Source organism: Mytilus californianus, unplaced genomic scaffold (assembly GCF_021869535.1).
Source record: "Mytilus californianus isolate M0D057914Y unplaced genomic scaffold, xbMytCali1.0.p SCAF_65, whole genome shotgun sequence".
NCBI classification, from domain to species: domain Eukaryota; kingdom Metazoa; phylum Mollusca; class Bivalvia; order Mytilida; family Mytilidae; genus Mytilus; species Mytilus californianus.
In genome coordinates this window covers 516,311-535,487 of record NW_026262718.1, presented here as the reverse complement: position 1 = coordinate 535,487, position 19,177 = coordinate 516,311, and the positions used below count along the sequence as shown (strand labels likewise).

The 19,177-nt window shown below is 32.3% G+C and overlaps 1 protein-coding gene across 2 annotated transcripts in view; it reads left to right on the top strand.

Annotated features, from left to right (window-relative positions):
• LOC127707340 (uncharacterized) overlaps window positions 1–19,177 on the top strand; it is a 181,825-nt gene that overhangs the window by 98,583 nt on the left and 64,065 nt on the right. For both annotated transcript variants that reach the window (XM_052211853.1, XM_052211854.1), the window contains 2 exons: window positions 5,391–5,735; window positions 14,643–14,699. In XM_052211853.1, coding sequence (XP_052067813.1) covers window positions 5,391–5,735; window positions 14,643–14,699 — 402 coding nt within the window. The remainder of the gene's footprint in view (window positions 1–5,390; window positions 5,736–14,642; window positions 14,700–19,177) is intronic.

Genomic DNA, 19,177 nt, shown 5'->3' with positions numbered 1-19,177 from the left:
TTTGTATGAAAAAAGGAAGATTTCTCGATACTGCTATATTTTATTTTATCTTACCTCCTATATATTTATAGAGATGTGATTGGTTAAAGGACTACACGTGGTGACTATATATATTTGAGATAGGGTGTCCTAAAAAATACATGGTTAGTTACCATGTAGGGTTAGTTACCATATGGGGTTAGAAAGGAGTTACTTTCCTTTCAAAACAGAAAAGATTGCACGATCCTTTATAAAAAGACCACGGTGTTGAGGAAAATGTAAAAGGTTTCAACAGACAAAAAAATTTGTGATGAATGATTGAAATGAACTCATAAAACACATTTAAAGCTATACGTTGGTGGTGTTGACATTAAGGAGTTACTTCCCTTTCAAAACAAAAAAGAAATCTGAAAGGTTTCAACAGACGAAGAAATTGATACATGTAATGAACGATTGAAATAAATTCAAAGAACAAATTTAAAGCTAACTAATTGTTATTGTTGGCATTAACTTTGTTTTTTGTATAGACAAATGGAAGTAGGTTCTTAATACTAAGTATTGAAGACTTAATCACATTGATAGGGCCGCTAGTCTAAATCCCAAGTGAAGATAGTTGGTAATATAATTCGTTACACTGTGTGATAGTGACCTAATACGGTATATATGGGGTCAGTAATTTCCATATGAGGATTCGAGCTTTGCTCTCATTTCATATGGAATTTACTTACCCCCATAAATATAGTATGAGGTCACTAACACACCATTTAACTAAACATATCAATGCGTTATTTTTCTAATATAATAGCGATGTGTTTTTAATATGAAAAATTTATGAATGCAATATTTTTCTAATAGAACTGTGATAGTTTTCTCATATAAAATAAATACGATAGCACTTCACATTGTATGTTAAGAAACCCGCAAACACAATTCACAATCATAGTGCATGACCAGTCTATTGTTATAGGCCAAATATCACTAAAATTTCGTACTTATAACAAAATTAACGCTTACATGTACTAATCATGTCGAAAAATGTTGTTTGACCCTATCAATATTTGACAGTGTTAACAACCTGCTAAGTCCATTATTTTCGATCAAATGGTTATACCGAGTAATTCTATTTTCAGTGATGAGGCAATAGGGGAATTTAGTGTAGCTACTGTAAATATTCTACCGACCTTTTTGATTCTATCATAGGTCATGCTGTTAATATCCAAATAGACAAAGAAATATCATTTCTTCAAACAAACAAAAAAACATGCCTACACAATTCAATCCAATACAGTTACACCTGGAAATGAATATTCAAATAGAAAAATAATTATTCCAAATAATGAAAAATATACAAATACTGTTGTCCCGAACTTTGAATATTCCATTAGTCATTCAAATAAAAAACATTTAAACAAGTACATGAAATGAAAATCCAATTGAGCAGCCTCAGACTATAATTAAAAAACAACTTCAGATACCACGAATGAAAAATATTGTCAACTGAAAATGTATTCATTATCATAAATATTGATAAGGAAAACAGTTCTTGTAGGATATCAAAGATTTTCCCCGTTGTTAATTCGATATCGCTATGAACATAACCCCTTTGACGCTTCTTTTCAGATGTTTTGCCAATAAACTTCTCCCTTTTAACAACATATCGTATCAGTTATCATTTCTTGATGTTGTTACCTGGTTCGCTACTGAAAATGCATGTGCAATGCGTATAACAATGAAATAGTCACACTGTTTTGGAGAACTGGAATAAGACAACTCTCCATCCAAGTAACAATGTGTTAAAAGTAAACCATTATAGGTCAAAGTGCGGCCTTCAACACGGAGCATTGGCTCACACCGAACAGCACGTTATATAGGGCCCCACAAATTACTATTGTTAAACCATTCAAATAGGAAAACCAACGGTCTGATATGTAAAAAAAAAACGAGATTGAAAAAAACATGTCAGACTTTGTCGAATCAAACAGAACAGTATGATACATCTTTCGCACAAGTTAGATTCATTGTTCCCAATAAAGAAAATATTCCATGCATGTGTAGGAAGAATATCAGATACGTTCATAAAGAAATTTAACATATGTAACAAATGTGAACAATAATTTGATACTTGGCTATTTAATTACGATGATGTTTATAAAACCTTAATTTGATTAGTTTTGCTTCCAAAACCAATTAAGAAATTGGAAAGATGCTACCAAACACATTTTGAATTTAAACAATGACCTTAAAACTGCTTATTAACATACAATGCTATTTATAATTGACATAACAAAAAAAAGGCCCCAAGGATGACCGAGGAATACAAATATGGTCACTTGGTCTTTTTCCGACCGGCAGTAAAACGCTTACTAAAGTGGGGCGTCCGTTTGGCTGTGTTGGATGTATCAAGTTTGCATCCCCGTCATGTCAGAATCGGGATGTTAAATCCGATGCCTCGTGTAAAGATAGTGCCACGCTCCTTGCACGTTTAGAACCCTTGCAACAGGCCTTTGAGAAGTCCATTTGGTGGCCTGTTGCAAGGCAACATTTCTATCCCTATCCAATAAACCCTCATTTTCCAGTGGCAGTCCAAATTTCCCCGACCATCACCCCGGATGACCTCTATCATTACAAGACCTACCTTTTGTATTTATTGTTAACTTGTTCTTGACTTGAACATGCATGAACTATTGTCACTGGACGCGTACGTTAAGCAACAAACAATCAATCAATCATAACAAAAATAATGCTATCATATTTTAAAAGTTTTGCATTCATATTAGAATGTTTAGCATTTGTTTATTTGTGCACATAAGAAAAACACAGCACTTCAAATTTTACACGGACATACACTTTGCTTTTAACTAGCTACTGAACATACATTTGGATTCAATTGTTGTTTGTATTTAAACAATATGTTTTAATTTTTCGTAAACAACTTTTCTGCATTGAGTGTCTGCATATTTACAATTTCATATTAATATAATATATAACAACAAACCAGAGTATACTGATTTGTATCACTACAATATAATAGTTATTACGGTGAGGTTGAATTCCATGTCATTTGTTCATCATCCACGCACGAAGTTGTCTCAGAAAAAAAATATATCTCTGTACATTAACCCATTTTTAGGTATACAGATGTTTTGGTTTTTTTTTTCTGTGACAACTGCTTGTGACCATCCACAAATACTTGTGGTCATCCGATATTCAGTACTTCAGTACTTTGATTGTTTACTGACATATCATATTGATCATATGAAAAATCAACTACAATCAAAACACTTATTAAATTTTTGGGTCAAACTATGGGTTTTTGTACAAAAATCACTGAAAACTGGATTATCCATATGTTTTATTATTGTAACATAAATATACACAAGTCATGATTTTTAAATAGATAATGACTAACGCGAACTTTCTATAATGGTATATTCCAGTCTATGGAAAGAAGCACATCGAAAACAAAGTTTCTTATATGGAAAAGCGATATTGTCTAATATTTGTATATAACAGTTACATGTATATATAATTTTCATTTATTGTATATCATTCTATTCAACTATTCTAATAATAGTGCATGGTAGACACTCTTCTGTAATAATTCATTTTTTCTAATAGATTGGATTTGAGCAGGCATTCATATTTTCCTGCAAAACGTTATTGAAATATTCTTCCTCATGCGTTAACACAAATTTTCTGTACGTGTGAATAGATAATATTAATGATTCTTTACTTATATATATATATGTTTCTAACGACAAAACATTTTCATATCATTAATTTATGTTCTAAAAAAAAAATAAGAGTATTCATTGGAGAAATGAATTTATAAAAAGGGATAAGGAATGTTATTTATATTATACTCGATAATGTCCGCGTATTTATAGGTTGGTTACCAGTCAAAAACGAAAGTTACGTATTAAGTAAAATATATGTGGCAACAATACATCGAAATGCCCTCACGGTGACGGTCATCGCGATGTCAAAATTAATCAAGGAAATCCTTAGTTGCGATTAGTTTGAGGTTATGTGATATTCTAACTAGATTAACCTAACTACAGGTATAGAGGGTAGATTGGTTATGTATTTTCTTTCATTCTAAACATTTCTGCAGAAACATTAGAAATGAAAAACATCACACGCTTAATCAGTTTCAATCAAGGCCTGATACAAAATATAAAAGCAATTGTTTGCAGATCCTGTGAATTTTAGTGCTTGAGAGATAGAGGCAACGAAAATTGAATAGGACAAACGGAAGAACGAAGACAAGGACGGACATATTACTTACAGTATAACTCCTTTTTGAGAGGCCGTAAACCTAAAATGTATTCATCATACTGTTTATCAACGACAACTACTAACTTACGAATTTATACAGCCTTTCAGGAAGTACTGTAATTTTTATTTTTGCTCAAACAAATACTTGCTTATGAAATCAATCAAAAATCTTGCGTACGTTAGGTATCAAATTTGGTATCAAAAATTGCTCTACCGTTGTCAAATTTGAAATAGTATACCAACTTAGATCGGTTAGGGCGGTTTATTGGGACTGTTTTTCAACGCAGTTGTTGTAACATCTTAACTGTCGTCACCTTTGGAATTTTAGAGTTGTGCCAGTTCATATCGCAAATTACTATTTTATTTTGGCATATCTTTGCAGTCTTTGCGTCATGTTTGGAAATCTAGAATTGTACCAGCGTCACTGATGTTTGCTTAATGATCATACTGATGAATGATATCTGTTATCCGAAATATTTAACATTTGTTCATTTTATTGTTATATTTTGGTGATGTTGTACCCTTTTAGACTGGTTATATATATATATATATATATATATATTATTGTGAAACTACTCCTTTACAACGGGGGCAAGCACCAGCGGGGTACTGACACCTGCGTCATAAAAAAACACACCATAGTACAAAATGTATTTACAAACAACATTATATGATTGTAATAAAAATGGTACAAGATACTTGCAAATGTTTAAAAGTCTAATTAATACATTAACGCTAAAATATCATAATACATTGGTTATTTCGTAAAAGTACATTTCAGTGACAACTTCATATGCATATATAATTGGAAATCTTTCGTCCATAAAAGATTGAAAATTTCATTCTTGAAACTAAAACCGTTCGCACACAGTTTAAGATATTATACATTGGAAATTTTATCAAGAAGAAAAAAACGTTCATTCATAACGTCTTCAAGGTATTTTTTCACGATCTTATCTTGTAGATTTGATATTTAGTCTATTTGCTGGCAGATGACTGTATTGTTTTGTGGTCTAGATTTCAATTGTCTTCTCGTATTTAGTTAATTATAATTTTATAGAATACCAATTTTGAACTTTATTTGTAAAGTCTGGATTTGAATCATATATATATATATATTAATTGTTTTACAGAGTCAAAAGAGAAGCTTACAGAAGTGAAAAACAAATTAGAAAAAAACCTAAGTAAACTAGAAGAACTGTTAAGCAGGGAAGATGCAATTGCAGTTAAAGACCATTTGGTACAGGATAAGATTATCAATTTAACTGACAACGAACATCTCTTGAGACAAGAAAAACGAGTTCACGACGGAAAAAGCAGTTTGATAAAGGAAGTAATTATAATGGTAATTAACAAATTACACCTTGGGTCATATCAGTGTCTCACTCAGAGCTTAGAAGCAATGAGCAATACAAAACGACAGGAACAGATTGATAAAATATTAACAGATGTTTCAGAGGCCGTTTCCGTGCAATCAGGTGAGTAACCATAATACAAGCTCTATTAAAAATAGCATCAGCAAGTTAAGAAATTGTGAGAGCTATGATTCACTCGCACTCCTAAAATGCTTCGGTTATCGATAATTTCTCTTACATTTTTTTTTTAATTTTGAAGAAAATAGGTTTTAGTGGTTTTAGTCAAATTAACTGCATCTTTTAACATTTATCCTAGATAGAACTGTTAATCAATTCATGTCTCTTTAGGCGTCTTAATCTGTAACAAGTTTTACTTCAACTTTGAATTGGACAATTTTTCCCTCTCCTTTTCCTGTTTCATATGATGTCCTGTGACATATGCTGAAAAATCCATACCATCATTTATAGTGAGTAAGTTTATATGTTCATCAGAACCAATCAAATGGGGGTATATAATATGTAGAAAAAATGTGTACACGCATTTTTTTTTAGGAGAACACAGAAGCAGCTAAATGTATACAGCTTTCAAAAACTTTTGAAATTCAAAAGTTTGATAATAACCAACATTAAAAACAAAATCTCAATAGTATTTTTGAAATAGTCAACCAGCCAAACCTCAAACAATTTAAAGATTCCTGTAAGATTTGCGACCTATCTTTGATAAAACGATTGCAGACAGCATATCCACTCGGTAAATAAAAAGAGAAAAGGGACACATTCAAAACTTCTTCAATTGATATCATGACAAAATTTGAGGATGGAAACGGGGAATGTGCCAAAGAGACAACGACCCGACTAAGGAGCAGAGCACAGCCCAAGGCCACATATGGGTCTTTGACACAGCGGGAAAATCCTGTAACCAAATACCTTACCCATTTCCAAGCAACTTATAATGAACTTGTGTAACAAGTAAAACATGTCAATAAAATTGAGTTTACTAAGTCTGAAGTGTAAAATAGTTTTTGGCTGTTAAAGAAAATCATTTGCACATAATGATAACAAATAAAAGTTTTCCTTTTCGATTAAATGATCCAATTTCAACTGAAACTCATGTAAAGCTTTTTTCTGTATTTTAACATCTTTGTATAGATACTATACTTACTGGAAGTGTGATAAGATGGTTAAAACTGTACATATTCTCTTTGGCAACATCTATATACGTTTCGGCATTTGAGTGTATCGATAGGTTGTATGCACCAATTGCGCCCGTTTAATAGCCGTAAGAAAGCATTTTTTCCGATTGTCAATATTATACACATCTAAATTTAAATTTAAATTTAATATGCAAAACAAATAAAAAAGTACGTTCATAAACACACACACAAAAAAGAACTAAGTATAATGTTATGGAGCAAAATAAAACTATATATAATTTCAGTCTTCACACCGTTTATTCTGCACACTTCCCGGTCATTTAAACGTTGTATTTGCTGTAGAATAGGACATTGGGTTGTTTCTCTTATATTTTATCTGGTTAATCGTACACTGAACTGCAGTCAAGTTTAGCGAAAGGCCGTGCGACATAATTAGATAAGCAAACTTTATTAGATCAACATGTTATGGAACGATCGTTGTCATTGGTCAATGCATGCCTTCGGCCTCAAAGAAACTTTCAAGCCCCGCCCAAGCACACCTGCAGAAATAGAACACGCGTACAAAAACGGATCTAAAGTTGAATGGACTGTTCACGTACAGGATTGTGTACTTGATTATCTGATGGCAATTCTAGCTTATATACACGTGCATGTAAAATTATGTATATTATAAATTTGTGCATAAGTTCTATTAAGGTTTTTTGTATTAAAAATAACTTGTTCCCGTCGAAATTTCTCCCCTCAAATAGTTATGGATTAACCCCGTGCACCTATTCTGATCCTTTCTATCTGTTAAGTTACATAAATATGTGTTTGTAATGATAACAAATTAGGAATATGAACGAAATAGCTCGGATGATGTTGAAATAATTTAACTTCAAAAATAGCTATATTACATGTACATGATAAAGATATTGCACGATTAAAGTAAATATAGGGTTGTGAGCCAAAGCTCCGTGTTGAAGGCCGTACTCTGATCTATAATTGTTTACTTTTACACATTGTGACTTGGATGGAGAGTCTCATTGGCACTCATACCTTATCTTTTTAATTACGTCTATGTTCATTTTTCATATTTTGTCGTCAGTATATCACAACCCCCTTCTCGACCGTAAAACTAGGCTCACGTATACACAATCTTTACTAATAAATATGAAACTACATAGACATAGAAAAATGAAATCCCAATGACTACAGTAACTTTTTGAAGCAGGGGAGCTTCGGGTTTTAGGGATTCCACTAAGGAGAGAGTTTTTTTTTCTATTTCAGTTTATTTAAAAAAAAAAATATATGTAAACTAAGAGCAGATATGCTAACATGCTTTGTTTGGAGGTGAAAAAAACATTGACCGCAGTGAAAGGAAATACACTTTATGTAACTCAGGCGATTTAGGTGATTGATTTATTTTTTTTAATTCTTAATCTATGTTGTTGTTTTCAGTATAAAAATAACGGACGCAACTTAATTATATAAAATAAATGTTAACATAGACCAAATATTATGTCAATAAAATCACTGTTATGTAATGAAAAATAATCATTAAAGAAGTGTGTTTATTCATTAAACGTATCAATAAAAAGCGGAACGAGTCCTTTCTTGTGCATGTATTTTGTCATCCATAATTTCTAGATATATATATTTATCGTTTAACAGTTTATTATACATGTATGAGTTTGTACTGCATTCTAACCTCATTGGTATAAATTTAATGATTCACTAGCGGATTCTGATGTAGGATACTTCTTATAATTATAGAAATATAATTCTTATATGATTTGCCTTTTGGGGAATACGTTGATATGATTGGTCGAGAGAACTTCCGGAAGTTGTTCTTGACGTTGTTTATTTTTCGATAGACGACGTTGACCGAACTTCTTTTCGTAACCAATGTAAACAAGATGGCGGCGATAATAACACAATCCGGCTCGACGTTGACCACATTTATTTTCACTTCGCATTAATCGTTAAATTAAATAATAAAAACACAAAACATTCATTTGAATGATAATAAGAGTTTTTAAAGTTTATATTTTATCAGATAGCAAATTTCATGGAATACATATTTTTGCGTTAACCAACAAATATATTCGTGCACGAGGCTAATTCAATGACACAAATTTACAATTTATGTGTGAAAGAAATTACGAGTGTAGAAAAATAAATTCCTTATCTCCAATTTAAAGAATTATAAGGATTAAACGCCTTTTTAAAGGAATTTATTGGTGTATAAACTGGACCAAGTCACTCACAAACATATCATAAAAGCCCTTCGGACTTTTATTTGTTTGTGAGTGAATTGGTCGATTTATACACCAATAAATTCCTTTAAAAAGGCGTTTAATCCTATAATATCTTATTCTAGTATTCGTAGTTTCGGAAGAATAAACTATCTTTATATTTGAACTCCGTACCTGTACTTTTTGCAATCCTTTAGGACAAACATTTCATTTTCGTAGTAACCATGACAGTACCTTATATATCTATGATAGTACCATAAACATTACGAGTAGGTCAGCGATCACTGATGGTTTTTTTTCTTCTACCTTTCCGTGAATGAATGGGACAATGAGTTTCGTTTGTGATACATTCATTTCGAATGACCAAACGCTAAGCTTCTGTAGTGTACGTTCGATTTATAGCATGAAAACAAAAAAGAGAAATTTGCAACGACCCCACTATTTGAAAATCAACACAACACAGCATTATTTTTTTAAAGTTCGTAGTAACATAGTAAAGCATTCAGAATACCAACATGCAAAACAACAGTTCGGAAGGAGTCGTTCTATCCTAGAACAATAAGAGAGTGGAACACCTTGCCCAACTGTAATGTCTCCCCCCGAGTCCTGAATCTTTCAAGGCTCAGCTCCGTCAGTAAATTAAATTGACATATTTTTATTTACACCTGTATATATATAAATTTCACCTAGTGTTTTTTAGGTCTTTCCACTTTTCTGTGGAAAGACCTATTGTATTTGTTCTGATTATTATTATTATTAATTTTTTTTTTTCTTCCGCCTAATTTTGTTCTCGCGCAAAAATTTTTGTTTCGCAAGATGTCGCTTAGATATTTCTTATATAGTATCATACAGTTTATGCGCTTTTTATTTTCACCCATTCTAAGCCGAACAATTTTCTTTGTAGGAGTTATCTCCCTGAACACTGTTGTCCTTGTGACTGCATCTCCTCCGTAACCGTAAAAGAAAGCGACAAATTTATTTTACCAAATGGCTCGCTATATCCTCAGGATTTTTTGTCCAATTTTGACGGAAGCGATACGAAGACTCCATATGAGAGTTATTTCCCCTAATGCATTTGAAATAAGTGATATGCATTTGTAACTGGTAAACCATAAGTGATAGAGACCTAGGGTCTGTTGATTTGAGGTCCTTGGTCCCAAAGAATAGAAAACTAGGTCAAGGTCAAAGGTCAAGGTCATGTTGTGATTTTTTACATTAAGTTCATATCGCTTCTTCCTAGAAAGAGTTATAGATATCGACAAAACAATTTAACCAAAAAGTTTGTCGCGACACGTGTTTACTAGAAATTTTTGGTCGAAATGGTACGCGTCATTTTATTGCAGGGTCAATGTCCCTGTTATGGTCGAATGAACAAATTACTTATCAAAACTTCAAACTTTGCAGCTATCATGTTGTAAATGTTTCTTATCTCAATTATGAACCACAGTCTACCACTACACCCCCCCCCCCCCTTTTTTCAACTGATTTTTTTTTTTAAGTTATCCCATTTCAAAGAAAAGAAGATCGCTTTTAGTCCCGTACATTATACTGTAAAATGCTAATCCTTCTTATGTACAAATTTCTTTCTGAAATAGAAATCCATCCCTGCAAAAATCTGCTCCAATTCATGTATTTTCTGAAATTAATCGATGAGACACGTGCGGTCCGCTTGATTGCAAAATTAAAATCAATGTATTACTGAAATCCTACAATCAAATTTCTAAACATGCATTAAAATACAAATCTGTGCTCCCGTAAACATGTGTACGTAATATGTATGCGTGATCCGACATCAATGACCTGTACAAAATAAAAACAATAGTTATCGTGTTTCTCTGATCAATACACATGTGCTCTGTCCAACGGTCTCCCCTGACAGATATTTCTTATATAGTATCATACAGTTTATGCGCTTTTTATTTTCACCCATTCTAAGCCGAACAATTTTCTTTGTAAGAGTTATCTCCCCAAACACTGTTTTCCTTGTGACTACATCTACTCCGTAACGGCAAAAGAAAGCGACAAACTTATTTTATAAAATTGCTCGTTATATCCTTCGCATGATTTGTCCTATTTTGACCGAAGCAATATGCACACTCCATATGAGAGTTATTTCCCCTTATGCATGTGATATAAGTAATATGCATTTCTAACTGGTAAACCATAAGTGATAGAGACCTAGGGTCTTTTGATTTGAGGTCCTTGGTCCAAAAAAATGAAAATTAGGTCAAGGTCAAAGGTCAAGGTCACATTCTAAATTTTGATTTTGGCTTATTTTCACTTACTTCCAAAAACCGTACAAGATATCGACAAAATATTTTTACTAAATTGTAAGTTGCGACATGTCGTAACACATGATTTGGTTGAAAGGGTACGTTGACCGTAAAAGAGAGTTTTCTCCCTTTTTATATTTAAAATTACATGTATGGTAGTATAACTCATTTACCAAGTATAATAAAGACCTAGGGTAATATGATTAAAGGTCCTTGGTGTATGACCTTGAAATTGAGCTCAAGGTCAAAGTTAAATTTGATGTTCTAGATTTTGACCTTTGCTTTAACTTCATATTTAAACACGATAAAGCCATGGAATTTTTTTTATTAGGTTGCAATTTACATGACCTTGAAAAGCCAACCGGAAGTGACCTTGTGTAAACCGGAAATAGCTTTGTTTTGTACTTATTTGATGTAAAGTGTATTGAACAATATATTTTTGGAATCAGTATCAAGTAAACTATCAAATAAAAGCTGAAGTGACATATTTCAAACCGGAAGTAACAATTTATCTCCTTTATTTAGAAAAAAATGTATAGAAACCATATATTTTTAGAATCAGTTTACAATAAGCTATCATTTGACGCTGGATATGATATTTCAAACTGAATTTTCATAGTTCTATTTCAAAATTGATCTATATGGATGGAAAGACCTTCAATTGTTCTCTGAACAATTGGTTTTTAATTGTTTTTGTTTTTTGTTTTTGTTAAATTTAAAATTGTATTCATGCGCGCACTCAATAAATGTGGCAGGATAGTCAACCAGTTGACGGTGGCCGCTTACTGGAAGAAGAAGAGTACATTCCATAGTCGGTCACCTGTGTCAATTCACGTGCACACTACGATTGTTGTTGTATTTAAATATTTCGGCCAATAAAAAAGGATGTTACAAGTTGTTTGTTTGTGATACGCCAGAATGTTATCAATGAATTACCAAACGCTAAACTTTACTGCAGTTCAGTGTAAATCTGACGGATATACATTGTAACTTATTTCTACACACTTTTTGCTTAATTCTAAATTGATGAAGATAACACAAGATATTATATTTTTATTGCATTTAAATAAAGGCAACAGTAGTATACCGCTGTTCGAAACTCATAAATCGATAGAGATAAAAACAAATCCGGGTTACAAACTAAAACTGAGGGAAACGCATCAAATATAAGAGGAGAACAACGACACAACAAAAACACAACATTAAAAATGTAACACACACAGAAACGAACTATAATATAACAATGGCCATTTTCCTGACTTGGTACAGGACATTTTAAGAAAAAAATGGTGGGTTGAACTCATTGAGCCATTACGACTTTAAACAGCATAATACTGCATGGACTGCTCAATTCCTATGCATATTTCTCAGCACAAGCGTGTGCTTTACTCAATGGCGTTGTGTAGACAGATGTTTCAATAGGTGCTTAATCACGTGATACACATGCATAGTCTGTGTCGCTTTATTGTCCGGTGTAAGTGAAAATAAGCCCTAAACAGTCGTTTGTTTAACTAAATATATATGAATAAATTACTGCAGTATGTTACAATATCAGACTTTATTTAATTGTATTGATGGATTAAACATACTTACTGCTACATTTTGTGTATCTACATTATTGATCGATGATTGATTTGTGTTTAAGGTGGTACATGTATGGGAGTCTAAATTAAAAATGATAGAATGTGTTCATAATTTGCCAAAACGTAGTATATATTGATATATGTTCAGAAATATAATTAAAATGAAAGGTCAACGAGCATTTTCTTAAGGTTATGACAAAATGACCAATTTGGTATGGATTATACAGGAAAAAACATCATAATGTAATTAGAAGATAAACTAAATAATAGAATTGTAAAATAAAATACGAGAAGATATATATAGCTATCATGGCTATTAGAAAATGCTTTGAGGGTATCAAAAGAAAAGATATGGTCACCGTCCGTTTTTCCGCTATAATACAAAATAGCAAAATTCCATGTAGATTCCTTCAGAAATGCAATATTTCAGAGTTACCTCCCCTTAAAATGTCAATTTAAAAACATTAAAAATCAACCAAAAATGATCTTCCCTCGTAAAAATATTAATATATATAAGTTATAATCTTAAACGTTTGTATCCTCAGCTTCCTGACATTAACGATACAAACGTTATTGCACCAGAAACGTTATAATCTTATAAATTTGCTCCTTTAAATGCAAATTCACATTAGTTATCAGCATTCCTGCATTAAATTTTGCTAATTTGATTGAAAATCTGAACCTCAGATTCTCTGTTTTGTACAATCCAAGATGGTGAAAGACACCCATACCACCTTAACGCCAGATTCAGCACTATTGGCTATTTCGAAGCTTTATTGGTGATTGAAACTGGAGTGTCCGACGATAACCACCGTTCGTTGGCAGAAAAATATAGTCATCTCACCTTTCACGTACAACTTCAGTGTTGATTGGCTAGTGATAATTAAACCTTTTGGCCACCGCGGCCCTCTGTTATCTTTATGATATATTGACGTTACCTAGTCACATATTTTTAAAATGTACTGCCGAAATTTATCAAGGGGAATTTAATTAGATAACTCAAACATAAAAAGCATAAACTGCCCTTTTTTTTATCGAGCACGTTACCGAGTCGTGTGAACTGATCGATCCTTTGAATAAACTTATAACCGATCAAAACTGTAATTCGATCTTTGAATGTTGTTTTCGTCGGAATACAAATTGATGTTGTAATCAACTAAATATTGTTATCATAAACCAACGAACATTCGCGGTCCTACCTCTTTTTTTTGCATTATGCAATTATTTCTTTTTAATCTGTTATTGGTTCTGAACTGGCTTTTAGTACTCGTCAGTACTCTAATGTCTGTACTTTGTGTCTAGAGTTTCTTAGTTGTTCGTGTGCTTTGTATTCATATGACCTTATTAAGCCATACGTTTTCAACTGATTTAATAGGTTTTATTTTCTTACACTGTGCTGTTACACTACTGTTAGGTAGGGCGCCCGGAAACACGTTAAACCCTCTACAGCTTTTTTTAAGACATATACATTGTGTATATGAGAGTAGAGGGTACAGGGACCTTTTGGAGCATCTGTGTTCACTCCTGGATTTGGTGTGACTAAATTCGTTAGTTGTTTGGTTGCGTTTTGCTATTTTTATTGTGTTTTTACCATGGTGTTCTATTGCACTTACTCAAATAGTATCATCTACATTTTGTAATATTAACAATATAACGAACATCAAAAACATTTGTATACTTCAGCGAGGTTATTCCGTCGGGAATTACTACCTTTTATTTTCCAAGAAGCTTTCGTATCAATCATAAACATAATCTTTACATGTATACATGTTTATCGTTGTAGGATTGCAGCCTATAGAAATCGAGCATATGCAATCTAAATTCTATGATAAACCAATAGGTAATATACAAGTCAAAACTATTTTCGTAATTCAAAACATGAACCTATATACCATTGTTTAACATTATATATAAAAGTGTCTTGCGTCATTATATATTGAGTAAATATTTTCTCGACCAATATATTAAATTGAACGCAATAATGCTCATCAGGCGTACACAACTATAAACATCACTGGGGTAAAGCTGATGACCGTAACTGGATTCACGGTCATCCCAACATGGATGTCGGATGAAAAATTAAGTCAGTATCTGTATTGTCTGTTAAAGTATTTCTATATCATTTTGTTGCAAAGCATACATTGGTACGATGAAAATTTATAAAAGATTCACACGGAAATCACAAATTACTACCGAGAAATGTGTATGAAACAGGAAATTGGATTTGACAAAATCGCTAAGATGACCGTAAATCATCATTAAAATATTTTCAAGATGATCGTTACATATAACAAGGATGACCGTGATTGGTTAAAAGATGACCGTAATTTGTAAAGGATTACCGTAATTTATAAAGGATGACCGTAACTTTTAAAGGATGATCGTCAATTCTAAGAAATATCCGTATGTGTATTACCTTTTTTGTATCAAATAATTAATCGTGTTGGTATAAAACGTATTTATAAGACAGTATTATCCTATAGGTAGAAAAAAATAAGACGTGCTTCAAATACATAGTTCACCATATGTAGCCTCCAACTACAAGCCAACAGTTTTATTTTTTTTATTTCTGGGATTCCTTTTAATGTCATATAATAAATACATCTTTTTAAAAATGCCAATGCATGTACACACATTGATATTATATCGTTTCAACTACCATTGCAAATGTTCTTTATATCAGATAAGTACATGTGTTATCATTATACCACCAGCAAATTCACATCATCTAATGTAGACAACATTTTGATACACACTATAGACGATCATGTTGGTCCACAAACACACATATATGTAAAACAAATCCCCATCATTCCACGAAAAAAAGAATGATAATAAAAAATCAAATTTAAAAAAAAATAATATAAAATTTAAAACAAAAGACACGTTGTAAATTATAACAACTAGTTAACGTATCGAAACTGATATAAAATAGAGAATGGAAACAGGGAATGTGTCTAAGAGACAACAACTTGTTATAGATACGTCCATAAAAATGGGTTTGACGAAAACTATATCCAAAATTTTAACAGAGTCGGTTCTTGATATATTACCAATTTCCATGCTATAATCAGAAAATTTGTTGTGTATGTTTATAACATGAATTTAAGATAAGAGACAAAAAGTACAAGGTGCTAATTGCCAGATCTCGACATTGAACCACTCACACTGGGATGGAGAGATAACAATGTATGCTCGAGTTATCAGTCCTTGAAATAAATTTATTGACAAGATTGGATTACCTCCCTTAAACCGGACTCATTCTTGGCAATAAAATTGAGAATGGAAATGGGGAATGTGTCAAAGAGACAACAACCCGACCATAGAGCAGACAACAGCCGAAGGCCACCAATGGGTCTTCAATGCAGAGAGAAACTTCTGCACCCGGAGGCGTCCTTCAGCTGGCCCCTAAACAAATATGTATACTAGTTCAGTGATAATGGACGTCATACTAAACTCCAAATTATACACAAGAAACTAAAATTAAAAATGATACAAGACTAACAAAGGCCAGGGGCTCCTGACTTGGGACAGGCGCAAAAATGCGGCGGGGTTAAACATGTTTTTTGAGATCTCAACCCTCAAGTATCGTAACTATATCCCTTCTTAATAAGTCTGTTTAAAGGTTTTGTTAGCTTTTAAGGTGAATACTGACATTTTTGTGCTTTGTAAAGAATATTACTATAAAAGATTGGATGTGAAATACCCGAACGTATAAGATGTCTGCATGTTGAGTTATATTTACGAATGATGTCCTTATACCGATGATAAAATTTAGTAAATGTTTTGACTAGTTTATGATATCGAAAACCCTGGTGTAATAATTTTTCAGTAATATATAAATTTCTCTCGCTAAAATCTAATACGTTGTTACATACACGAGCGAATCGTACATGTTGAGATATATAAACACCATAAGATGGTGACAAGGGAACATCACCATCTAAAAATGGATAATTAACGATAGGAAATGAAAAATCATCTCTTTTATCATAAATTTTTGTATTAAGCTTCCCGTTAATGATATAGATATCAAGATCGAGGAAAGGACAGTGGTCATTGTTAGGATTAGCTTTATTTAAAGTAAGTTCAACAGGATAAATTTCTTTAGTATACATACTGAAGTTGTCATTATTGGGAGCCAATATATCATCCAAATATCTAAAAGTATTGTTAAATTTTTGTATCAGATGTTGTTTCGATGGGTCTTTGCTGATTTTAGTCATAAATTGTAACTCATAACAATACAAAACCAGGTCCGCAATAAGTGGTGCACAGTTAGTCCCCATTGGAATTCCGATAACTTGACGATATACGGAATCTCCAAAGCGAACAAGAATGTTATCAAGTAAAAATTCAAGGGCAGATATAGTATCAAAGCATGTCCAATTGACAGAGCTCTTTAGTTTGTTGCTACTAAAAAATTACCTAAAAGAGTTTGAACATATGTATTTGCATTCCGACTTTTTAAATGCCCATTTAATTAGGTGTGTGAATTTTTTCTTAATAAGAATATGAGGCAAAGTGGTATATAGGGTAGAAAAATCAAAACTTTGAACAGATTCAAAATCACCAATATATGCATGCAATTTATCAAGTACTTCCAACGAGTTTTTGACACTCCAAAAGTTGTTAATTCCACTATTTTCAAGTGCCTGGATGTTATTCATATATCAAGACTAATTTAGATTTTATTCTGCTTCCTCTGGAACCATACACATGGGCTCGATTACCGGATATTCATATGTTCAATTATTGTTTTTTTTTCGTCGTATCGCTGTCAATTTGTATTAAAATTTTAACGTCGTTATCATTTTAGATATTTAATTGTTTACGAGAAATATACAATTTACTATCATTGTCATGAACTCAAAATACCGCAAATAGTTAAAAAGAAATTGATTAAACATATTTATATCAGCTAACCGAGCCCCTATTGAGACAAACTCAACAAAAAGCTATGAATACAAATACGGATATTTTTTTTAGAATTGACGGTCGTCCTTTAAATGTTACGGTCATCCTTATAAACTACGGTCATCCTTTACACATTACGGTCATCTTTTAACCAATTACGGTCACCCTTGTTATGAATCGCTGATCCTGTTACAGTCATCTCGATTATGATTTACGGTCATCTTAGCGATTTTTTCAAATCCAATATCCTGTTTCATACACATTTCTCGGTAGTAATTTGTGATTTCCGTGTAAATCTTTTATAAATTTACATCGTACCAATGTATGCTTTGTACAAAAAAGGATATAGAAACACTTTAACAGACAATACAGATACTGACCTAATTTGTTATCCGACATCTTGGGATGACCGTGAATCCAGTTACGGTCATCAGCTTTACCCCAGTGAACATGGGGTGCTGTTCTCGAAAGTACTTGTCTTAAGACACATCATAAGACTAATTTAAAGATGGACTTAGGATCATCTTAGGACACTCATAAGTTGTTTCTCGAAGCTATCTCAGACGCATCTTATGTTAGGGCGTCCTAAACATATTATAAGTGCGAAATTTAAAATCGTGAAAGCAATTTTTAGATAAGCATTTATTTATGAAGAAACCAATAAATAGAATTGTTTGCATATATATTATAAAATTAAATGCATGATTTCAAATTTAATTATAACTTAATATCAAAAAGGATTGTAATCTAAACAGGAAAGCAATTTGTTTTGAAATTAGAATTGACTTTGAAGTGTCATTATATCGTGAACCACGGAGTTCAAAGTTTACAATCATGCACAGCTTTTTTAGATACGAGATAATAACCGATGGTGTGTTTTATTTCATATTCATCTTCACGAAAAATAATGAGCAAAAAGCGAAATTCAAACTTTACGGATGCGAAATTAAACATTATTTTATATCAATTGGAGAGTTAGATGGGCATTTAATTCAGTAAGCACAGCACTGTAGACACAAACGCCGTTAAAAAATTGTCTGAAACGTGTCATAAAGTTAGGAAGATAGGATGATCTTAAGACACATTATTATGTGTTCTAAAGTTAGGACGAAAAAATGCGATATATCCTAAATGAAGAGAGCTTCGAGAACACGACTTATGACAAAGACATGTCATAAGATGGTCTTATGACACGTCCTAATCCTTAGTTCGAGAACAAAACCCCTGGAATCTTTGATGGCATTTTTATGACATCGCACCAAATATTGCAGTCACTTTAATGAAGCATTGTCTATTCTATCCAACTTGCTTATATATCATCTTCTGGAGTACAAATATCGTTTTATTCGGAACAAAAATGAGTGTTCGGACTATTTCCGAAGGATTTTTGTAGTCACGATT